The following is an 11,663-nucleotide window of genomic DNA, read 5'->3' on the forward strand; positions in this document are numbered from 1 at the left end:
CTCCTTTGCTATTTCCCTTGTGTTGCATGCATATTATACAGTCCCTGTTTATTAAAAAGAAAGGAAACATTTGTCTGCTATTTCTGTACAGCTTTTAATTGTATAAAGTATACATTTGTCATAGTTACTCAGTTAAAGTAGTTAAAGCAGAGAATTCACCGCTGGCGCATTTGAAATTTTGGATATTTATAACGAAAAGGTACCTAACAACCATACTATATATTCTGGAGTACTCACTATTCTTGCTGTATGCTGGATTCCTCTCTCAGCCACTCTGTTTCATCTATCCATAAGGCTGTCTGTTCGTGTCATGCTGTCTGTTCACTATTTGATTGGTTAATTAAATCTGTTGTTATAGTTCCTAGTTAAGTGTTTAATAAAGCATTGCAAATTACTCTTAGGTGCAGACAGGTGTTGTGGTGGGGTTTGCCTGATGTCTTGCCCGTAGTACTGAAACTCAAGAGGGTCTGAGGAAAGCCATATGACCCTTAGAAAGTGATTAAAGTGTCAAGAGTAAGAAGTCTTAAGCAAAAGCCAAGGTAGGATATATGTGTATATAAATATATATATTTTTTTATACACACACACACATATATATATATTATTTTTTTCCCTACTGACAGTAATTTGATTTAAAGCAGCTGTAGATTCCTCCTTTTCTGTATTTTTTTTTTTTTTTGAACTAATATTTAAAAACTTGTCTATAGCACTTTCTTGTGGCTAGACACAAGCATTCACAAAGGTTTTCTGGAAAAGAAAACCTTTCTCCTTTTTCTTGTGTAGCCTTATTGATAATGTTAAAAAAGAAGACGTCCTTCATTTTATTGATAGGTCAACAGAAGACTTTATTTCAGCATTTTTGAATGCAAAATTTTTGTACAGAAACAAAAGGTTAAAAAATGCAGAATGTTAACCTCTTATATATAAGAAGATCATCAAGACAAGGAAAATATTTCTCCATATCACTAATTTATCTCTTCTTTGATCTAGTTATCTGATCGTCATCATGCTAAGTTTCAGAGAATCAAAGATTTTAATGTTTGTGTCATATGACGGCTAAAATTTTCTGAAGTGGTAGGAAAAAGAGTACTAGTGTTGTGTCAGAATATTAAATGTAGAAATGGGGTGTTAATCACATTTCATATAAATTGCAGATTGTAGGATATCGAGTGAGATTAGAACCTCTTTCTCATTGTACAAACACTATATCAGGCAAGAGAATATACTAAAGTGGTTCTTGCCTGCATGTAAAGATTTTGTATTATTGTTTGCTACAAAGCCATCTGCCATTAAAAAGAAAAGTCCTAGATCTGTTAAGTGAGATATGGGTAGGGAGGAACCTAGGGACTTAGCCATGTACAAATGACATCAGAGCTTTTCTCTGAGGTGCTGCATCAGAGGTGCTGGAGCAGCGGAAATTTTGCAGAATGCCTACTGAAAATTTGGTCCTTGTTTTCTACAAAAACACAAGCTGTACACTCTGAAGCCAGTCTCTTCCATTTTCTTGAAATTTGGATCATTCTTCTACCTCATTTAACGGTCTCTAAAATGCCATGTCTCCTTGTAGTCTCCAGAGGTTTAAGCCTGAATTTCTTGAAACAAGGGGCGCTGCCTTTCATGGCAGGGCTGGACAGGGGAGCAGCTTTGACAAACCTAACAAATCAGTCAGGTTTGTACTGATTTTATAAGTGAAAGCTATCACCATCTCAAGTCAAGTAAGTCTATGTTTTTTGCCTCATATGCTTAGACAGTTATTATAGCCTAGGTTTTTCTTTCTACCTTCTTTGAATTCTCATTTTTTACCCCTGTGCTTTCAGAGCTATTGCAACAATAATTAAATACAGTTACTGTGAGAGTTAGGGTTGTTTCTTTCCTCGTTTCCTGTAGTGCTGTATAAAGGAGTGGGCCTCTTGTATGTCCATAGCATTTGTAACAAGGGGAAACAATAACCCATAAGCAGGCTTTTCATTTTTTATATGTTTCTGTTTCAGAAATTGTTATAAAGCTAAAGAATGAAGGAAATTTTATTTTTGAGGTGAAATTATTGCTATAATGTTTTTTACTTAGCTTATTGTTGCAAAAGTGTTACTGCTGAGCTGAACAGAGACGATATCAGGACATTATAATGACAGAATATATTATAAGTACTGAATTAACACGTGGAACCTGATATTTGCTATTAGCTGTAAGCATATGTTTTTTCTTTGGGCACTGAATTGGTTAGATGTCTTGCTTGTGTAATGTATTATAGTTTTCATTCCTAATTGCTGAAAAGTTGCATTTTTTATTTTTTTCAAATGTTGGTACTCTTTTAGGCTTTTTATAAAAACCATTGATGATGCATTGAATGAAAGAGGCTTTAAGCTAAATCTATACATAGTCCAGATTTTGTAATTTTAGTATTTTAATATGTTTGTGAATGTATGTGTTTTGAAGGCTCAAGAATTGTAGTACTCTAAACACTGGCAATATTTGGGGCAGGTCAATTGTCTTTTGCTTGTGTTCATAAAATGCTGTGTCGGGCTTTTGTGTCATCAATGCAACTGGGGCACTGCCGTTATGTATATTGTCGTTACATTAAAAGAAACACTAAACTCAGAAATAACAAAACCATTATGTTGCCTCTTTATTAACATCAGCAGATGTATCTTGTAATGGAGTTGTGTGAGTACAGAGAACTTAAACAAACAAACAAACAAAAAAAAACCCTTAGTAGTAAAGGACATTTTACAGAAAATGAGACAAGGCACGTCAGTCTTGCTTCAGCACTAGTGTGTCTCCACAAAAAAAGTAAGTTCCTCTGTCTCACCCATATGTTCACTGATATCAAGTCTTCATACATTTAACAAGAGCTACTGATTGCTATTCTTATTATTTTTTTTTCATAGCATAAAGATAGTCCAGTAAAGAAAAAGTAACATAGGCTATGTGAATGCTTTTTTTTAGAGCTTTATTTTTCCTATAACTGCATTAACTGCTATCATATTCTTTTATTTCTTTCTGTACCAACTGTGAATAATAACATGGATTATTATTTCTTAACTTGCAACTGCTTTGCATTATATTTAGTTTAGTAGTTAACTACAGGAAGAGAAAAAGCAGAATTGGAATGGTTCTGATACTTCTTAACAGTATGTGTTGTGTATGGGATTCAGTAAGCATCAGCATTTTCATCCACCACAAGGAAATGTTAAAATTTTGAATAGTCCACAACAGAGGCAACTTATCCAGCCAAAACAGCCAAAAATTTAGAATAGGCAGGCGGGTAGGGTAGGATTGCGAACACTTTTTTTTTTTTTTTTTTTTTTTTTTTTTTTTTTTTAGTACAGAAATTATTGACCGCTCTGTGATAGCTAACTACTTATAGGAATCCTTTATTTACCTTTTTTTATTTTTTTCCCATAGAGGTATTTAGGATTGTGAAATGGAGCTCAGTCTATTCTCCTCTGTAGTCATTGAAAGGGAAGAAAAAACTATTGTTTTTGAATATGCAAATGAACTGAAGGTAAAAAATATGTGTAAATTTGATAATTATACTGCTTGTTTGTTAAATTATACTGAGTAATTTACTGATTTCAAAATTGAAACAATACTAACTTTCTCCTTCTTTCAGGATTGTGCGTAGAAATGAGATTTGAGAACTTGAAATGCTCACATGAGTCCCTGGAGTTATGTGGTGGGAGAGATTTTGGTTAGGCTTCCAGTAGTTCCAAGGAAAGTGCAGTGGAATTGCTTAAAGAAATTACTAAATCAAAAAAGTTTAAAACATTTCTGTCAGGCTATATTCTCTACAACTGGTAACAGTTTATTTCTTATTCTTTCTTGGCAGATCTTGTTCACAGAGATTTAAAAATGGAAAACATTTTAGTTAAAAGCAGTGACATCAATGAAGCAAATGAAATGAAATTAAACATGAAAGTAAGATGACAATTGTAGGTGTTCTGCTTAGAGGATTGGTTTTAATATCCAGTTATTACTGGGAGACTTGACTTTGATACCTATTAAAAGCTCTTGAAATGAGCTGATAAATGGTGTTCTTGGGGGAAAAAAAAAAAAACACATTTTGGAAGCAAAGTGCCACAGCTGAAAAAGTTTTTTTTTTTTTTTTTTTTTTTTTTTGTAAAATGATGTGTATTTCTAGCTCAATTAAAAAACAAAACAGAAGAAAAAAAAAAAAAAAAAAAAAAACAGAAAACAAAACAAAAAACAAAACCCCACTACTGTAAGTAATCATACTTTATTCATCCCAGTTTAAATCAGAATAGTACAAAGCTGTTGGTTACAGGGAATCAGTAGGCACTGTTAGATGTAATTAATTCTTAAATTACGAATATTGTCATTTAATGTGCCTGCTAGTAAGTTAGGAAAAAAACCCTATTTAGGTTGTGCCCTTGATTGAAATACAAATATATTACAGGAATTTTTGCGTATTAATAAATATTTACTACCTAAGCACAATATACCATGTACTTGCACCTTTTTTTATTGAAAAAAAAAAGGGGTACGAAAGAATAGGAGCTATTACAACATCCCCACCCCACTTTTTTTTTTTTTTATTTCCTGCTAGCAAAAAAGGGTTCAGTGGCTGAATTTTAATATCCTGGAAAGCAGAAAAACTACATTTTTGACCAAACCTCACTTATTTCATCATGGTGTACAGCATGACTAAAATATTTTAAATAATCTTTACTTGGCCCCAGGGTTTCAATATTGCAATGCTTATGTCATGACAGTTGTTTGAAACAGAGATACTTTTAGTTTTGTCTCCTTGTGGTTAACTTTTAGAGGCAACCATAATTTGGCTCTGTTTCATTTCACTTTCATCTAGAAGTACATGGTGCTTAAAGGGACGTGGAGACAGAATGCAATAGAATTATTCCTTTGTAATTTAAACTTGAGAAAGCATTTCTCACTCATAGACATTAGTAAAAGACATGGTAAAATGAAAAGGAGCAGCAAAAAAAACCCTTTGTAATTAAAATTTTGCTCACTGTATAAACATCTTGCTTCTAATTTCCTTGAAAGATTTTTTTGAGAGTTGGGAGAGGGTGGACACACAAATGTCTGTCCCAATTAATTCTGGTATTGTAACTGGACAAGAAGAAAAGGCTATAGTTTCCAAACATGAGTTTTCATTCTGTCTCTCCCCTGCCCTTCCCTTCAGTTAATTTGCACACACTAGCTGCTTCATACAGCATACATTTTTTGGGGTAATCTCAAACCAAAGCAAAAGTTTCTAGTTCAGATTTTCTAGCCACTGCTTTTTGGGTGAATGTTGGAGTTGGTATTATACTTTTTCTGATTCAGACCAGCAGATCAACAAAAAGAAAATTGCCTCCAGGAAGTGAAATTATCATTTTTCATCCTCTTTTCCTTGAGGACCAGCTTGAGTGACAGTGGAAACCAGTGGAAGTCTAATGTACAAGGACAAATATATTTGTACAATATAATAATGTTGATTTCATTGGGCCAAAGCTGCTGACTTACTGAGTGACTGGCTCTGAAAAGCTGCCCCTGAAGGCAAAGGAGGAAGGTATGCTGCTTAGCTGGGTTTGCAGCCACACCAGGCATCATCTCATTCTGGTAGAGATGATAGAGGCATGTTTCCAGCCATTTGTTTTTCCTGCTGCTGTGTCCCGACAGTTGTGAGGAGGAGTGGATCCACCAAGAGCATGCTGTAGTCCTAAGTTTTGTAATTGTTCATGTTGATGTGACAGTCCAGGTTTTCACTTAGGTTCTTAACAAGCAGCACTCTGATTTATCAGCAACTTGGTTTTATTTATCTTCTAAGTTCTGTCTCTGTCCCTCCTTGCCCACAGCAATGTATGTCCCCACCATCAGTTTGCTGTAGTTGGGATTTCTGACCTGATTTTTGTTCACAGAGAATGTAAAGTGGTCAGCAGATTTGTCTTGTGTCCTTGGAGGATTCCTAGTCAACATGAGCTTGAATGTCAAGAAAAAAGTGTTACACCAAAACAACAACAACAACAAAAAAAGCTTTGCTGGTGGAGCAGATTGTCCTGCAAAGTAATTACAGGATAAATATTAGTGATGGTTGGTGCAAACTTGGAAGAATAGGGGAAGAAGAGACTGAAGATCCTTATATGAAAGTTTCATTTGTATTTATTTTTCTCTGACTTCAGCATTTTCACTACAAACAGCAACTTATATCATCGACCAAAAAAAAAAAAAAAAAAAACCATCTTTATTTTTAGTTTTAATACTGTATTTTTTTTTCTATTAGATGACTGACTTTGGTTTAGCTGTACAAAAGGCTGGTGGTATTAACAGCATGTTTCAGTCTGCCTGTGGCACTCCTATATACATAGCTAAGTTCAGTGCTTCATTCTTCTTAAGAGCTAAAAGAGCTAAGTCGTGCTCTGTTCCTTGCAGACCATAAAAAGTCATCGTATTTCTAAGCTTCTCCTCCTTCTTTTCTCAGAGGAATTGTCATATGAGCTAAAATTGCCTCTATTTCTAATCCCATACAATTGTGTCAGAGACACAAAGTGTCAGTGTCAGGGAAAGGTTCAGCTATAAAGAATGACAACCTTTTAGCAGAGTCCATCAAATCTTATGCAGCTTTGGTGGGATAAGTTGTCCACCACTATAAGAATTTACATTATGTATGTAGTTTGCATTATATAAATGTGAACGTTAGTATTTGTTTCTGGCGTGTCCATTTTATGAAGCTGTATCTTCTATTGAGCAGTAAATTCCATAGGTTAACGTTGTGTTTGCAGGATGGTGCAACTGCTGGATTCCTGACAGATTGCTTGTGCTGTCTGTCTCTCTCTGTGGTCTGAGAGAGATCAGACCTTCTGAGGATCCAGAGGCAATAGGTTGCACCAAGTATTGATAGGTATCGAAGTAAGGTGGCTGACCAAATCAAAGTGGTTGGTGTTGTAAACATGATGATCTTTAGGTTCCCTACCAACCCAAGCCATTCTATGATCTAGCATAATTAACTCCTTCGTAACATCTGGAGAAGGTTAGGTGGGACATCTTTACAGCATTCCAGTACTGTAAGGGTGGGCACAGAGGATGGAGGCACACTCTTCACAGGGAGGCACATGGAGAAGACAAGGGATAATAGATGCAAGTTGCACCATCAAGAGGTTTTATCTTGATATAAAGAGAGAATTTTTCTATAGTGAGGACAACTGATCACTGGAACAACCTCCCCAGAGATGTGACAGAATCCCAGTCACTGGAGCTTTTCAGGATGCAGTTGGACAGGTTGCTAAATGATCTCATCTAGACTCCCTTTTTCCATGAAAGATTGGTCCTGAGGATCTTTCAGGCTCTTCCAACCAGGACTGTTGTTTGATCTTGTGATTCTATAATTTGGGTCTGGTATGTGAGCAGAACAGCAGCATTCTTTGTCTTCCTCCATCAGTTCAGTGAACTGGCATGTAGACAAATGGGGCTCTGAAGAGAACAAGCAATAGTTTATTTTAAATTAACTTTGGGGTATGTTTCTTCCTTCTCTTGCTGTTATGGACGTTCAAAACCTCTGAAAGTCTTAATTGATAAAGAACTTTAATAGTATTTAAGGTTGTCCTATTCTTTAATCCCCTCTTGGAAGGTTCATTGATACTTCAAGCCCAGATAAATTTGGCAGCAGACATTATTGACCAAAGAATCTCAAAACAAGTGCACGTGAGTTTTGCAGAGATACCACTGGTAGCCAGAGGTAATCAGAGATCTGAAGAGACATTTTTAACAGAAGGTAGCTAATTCATTTCATGTTTCCTTCTGCAAAGGGAAGATAGAAGAACTCCATGCAGGAAAAAGAGGTACAACTGTTGCAAAACAGCTGAGGACTGCTGCCACTCGCCACTTGGGTCAGCCAATGGAGGTGATACTTGCTCCACTCACTATCTGGTTCATAAAGGAAATAAATGAGCAGGTCCCTACAATGAGGACAAACTGTTCCAGCTGATCATACCACTTCAGAGTGCAAGCAGTGATATGCTGTGTCATGCAAGGAGTGACTTTGTAATCCATACCTACAGGCTGTATGAAATTAACTCTGTCTACTACAAAAAAAGGAAAGCAGCAGTTAAGCATTATTTAGAGCAGATCTTGCATGTTACCATAGAGGAGTCCAGGTTCTTGTATTGGTTTGGGTCCCAATGATACTCCTTGGTGATGCTGTACTGTTCATTGATGATGATGTAAGGTGCTTCTTTTCTGTTTTTTTTTTTTTTTTTTCTGTGTTTTTGTTTTGTTTTGTTTTTCTTCTGTTTTTCTTTGCCCTTTTCTTCTCTGCTCCTTTAACCTATCAGGTATTCATTGCAATCTCTTAGGTGATATGCACAACTTATTGTCTCATGAGCTTTATCATGACCTCTATGCAAGCAACTGTCACTTTGCATTTTCATTCTACATGTTGTTGTCTTCAAACTGCCGTAGTCTACCTTACATTATTGCAAAGTTAAGTTTGGTGCAGGTAACACATTCCTTTGTTATAAGGTCAACTTCTCCTCTATTGCTGCCTGGTTTTGAAGCCAACAGTGCTACCTGAGCCATCCCTGCTTACATAAAGTTGATTTGTAACTTCTGACGTGCTGCAGAAACTTTCAGGAACGTCCATCTAAACAATTAGATTAAATTACAAAAGAGTTTTTTTCTTAGACAGTTTCCATATAAATGCTGTCTCTTCTAGTATATGACACTGATTATTATCTGATGTTCAAACAAGTGTTGAAAAAGACATTAAAGAAGGTAGTTGGGACATATATAACCCATCCAAAAGGCATGTTTTTCAGGTGTGGGGTTTTTTTCTACTTAAACCACGAATGCTTTGTATTCAATAATATAAAGCTTTAACCCCTCTCTGATCTATACTGCACACTATAATACATTTCACTCCATTATCTGATATATTTTTTTTAATTCTATGATTTTTTTTTTTTCCTCCATGGTATATACCAGCAATGCATTTCACAGCTTGCTTAGAACAGACTGAAGCAAGAAAGAAATCTTCTTTGGCAGAAGATAATTAGTCCTCCTGACATTTTGATTGATGAAATACTAGCAGTGTTAAATACTTCTTTAAGTGAGTGGGTTGCATGGGATGAAATTACTTTCCGATTTACTAATCATGACAGAAACATAGAGTCTCAACACTGGAAGGGACCTTGAGTCACTTGATTTATTTCTCTGTCCAAAGAAAGAAGCAGCTATACTTGAGACATTTCTGATGAATATTTGTGTAAAGTGTACTTTAAGACCTCCAGTAATAGAGACTCCCTAATCTTCCCAGGCGGTCAATTCTGATGCTTCATTATCCTCCTAGAAATTTTTCCTCCTGTCTGCCCTGAACCTTCAGTTTGACAGTCAGCTTAAACTTACACCTACAGGCCACAATCTAATCACTTTTTTCATTATAAGTTTTCAGTTGACTCACCTGCAGCCACATAATTGCTAGAGCTGACCTAAGGGAGGTGGTGGGAGCCTGTGAGTGGGGCCGAGGAAAAGGGTGGAACAGCACTTTGTATTTTTAGACTATTATTTCTCACCCTATCCATCATGGATATGAAGAACAGGTAGCCACCTTCTTTCTTTCAGCAATTACACTTCTCCCTCCATCTGATGTTCTTTAGACTGAAAACCTTGAATTTCCATAGTCCTTTCCTGCATTTCTGATCTTTGTGATTTACCTGACATCCTCCATTTGGTAGCTATTATGTTAAAAAGGGGTGTCCTAAATTGAGCACATCTGTTTGAAGCCTCGCCAGTGCTGGGCTGAGTGGAAGGACTGTTTTGTATGTAATGCAGGCCTTTTGCTTGTGTACGAAACACAGGTGATGACTGTCTTTTTGCAATTTATTTAAGGACCCACATAAAAGAATAAGAGGAAAGTGCTGGGAATCAGACAGCTGGCCTATTTTTCATCCAGCATGTTTCAATAAACTTCTAAGACAGAAGAGAGGGAGGAGTGTTGGCCTTCGTCTCCCTCAGTAAGGACAGGTGTATGCAAAGAGGGCTTCTACCAGAGTGGCTGTTCTACACTAAACCTGCCTCACAGAGCCCTTCTCAGGTTAGCCCAGAACTGTTAACTCCTCCTCAGCTTGTGATTCACTACAGTCCTGGAACTGTTGCCTAACCAACTGCTCTCCATGTATTTGCATTCTGAGCTTGTCTTTCAATATACTTACAGTCATTCATGGCTTGATGTTGTCTTCAGATTTAATAAGCTTGTTCTCTCTTGGATCTTCCAGGTCATCAGTTACAAAGGTATCTTGTCTAGGACAGACACCTACAAAACATGCCTTTGATGCAGCCTTCCACTTTGACAATGAACAAATAATAGCTACTGAGAAACACTTTTACAAGCATGTATGCATTATTGCTGTGATATTTTCATGCAAGCAGTATGAAAAAATGAAAAAAAGTTGCATGAAACGGTATCAAAAGCCCTACTAAAAGCAAGAGAGATGATGATACTCAGTGATCCTCCTCTAACCCTGAAGCCTGTCAACTTATGCTATAAGGAGATTTGTTGCTGACAAGTGCATAATGGCTTACTTATCTCTTTGTTTTCTTCTAGATGCTTATTATTTCCAGTATTTTCCTGGGAATTAAAACTAATGGGATGCATCTGTAATTCTTTGATGCCAGCATTTCCACCTTGTTACAGACAGATACCATGATTACCTTTTTCAGTTTTCAAGCGCTTCACCCACCTTCTGCAAAGTTCTTGAAACACTAATAGCTTTGAAAAGTCTTGTCAGTTTTTATAGTACTCTGGAATGAATTTTATCGGTTACAGCTGATTTTAAAATTTCCAACCAAAGTACTTGGTAACCTTTTGCTTCTCTGTAAAAGACTGAGGTCTTGCCCCTTTGTCACTGATATTGATTGTGCTATCCCCTGCTTGCAGTTGACATTTTGGTCAAGATTGATGTTAAAAGACATTAAATACATTTGCCTTCTGAGCATCATCTATCAGTAGCATTCTGGGTTGAATACAATAGCAGCCCCTTTATTCATTGTCTTCCTACTACTCATATAGTTAAGAGATTGTTTCAGTTTTTAGCTATATTCCTTGCCAGTTGCTCCTCATTTTTACTTTCTGATTTTGCCCTGCTGTCTTTATTTCCCTGTTGTTCTTGTTTGTATTTCTTGTATGCTCCATCCTTGTGATTGAGACTTGTGGAAATACATGGTTTAACCAGACTGGTTTATTAATAGTAAGTCATAGCAGTTCCCCAGTTCGGTCATTTTATTTTGGATATGTTATCTATATATATGGATATAAACTTAAACACTTGTAAATTTTCCTGTGATGTTAATAATATGAAGTACTGTTGGTTTAAAATATTTTCAAAACACTTAATTGCAAATGAGATGACCCAAATGTAAGTAGGTTTTGGCCAGTTTGGAAGTATTAATGGTAAAAATTTCTTTTAAAGTCTTGTTTTACCAGCTGTGGTATTATCAAATCATTCAGTTAACCTATTTTTAATTCTTTAATATAAGAAGTAGATACCTAAAGCTTGGTATCTACCTAAATCATGAAAAACTGAAATGACAATTAACCTAGCTTTTTGGTGTGGTGGGATCATAGAATCATAGAATCATAGAATATCCTGAGTTGGAAGGGACCCTTAAGGATCATCAAGTCCAACTCTTGACACCGCACAGGTCTACCC

At 36.2% G+C, this 11,663-nt stretch overlaps 1 protein-coding gene across 1 annotated transcript; it reads left to right on the top strand.

Annotated features, from left to right (window-relative positions):
- Positions 1-2,654: 2,654 nt before the first annotated feature.
- Positions 2,655-6,400, top strand: STK33 (serine/threonine kinase 33; the record flags this gene model as incomplete). Its single annotated transcript, XM_084522130.1, has 3 exons — positions 2,655-2,790; positions 3,830-3,918; positions 6,245-6,400. The coding sequence occupies 3 exons, from the start codon at positions 2,655-2,657 to the stop codon at positions 6,398-6,400; spliced, it is 381 nt and encodes a 126-aa protein (XP_084378256.1).
- Positions 6,401-11,663: the final 5,263 nt, after the last annotated feature.

This window comes from Aythya ferina, assembly GCF_964211825.1.
Source record: "Aythya ferina genome assembly, chromosome: 5".
Classification (NCBI taxonomy): domain Eukaryota; kingdom Metazoa; phylum Chordata; class Aves; order Anseriformes; family Anatidae; genus Aythya; species Aythya ferina.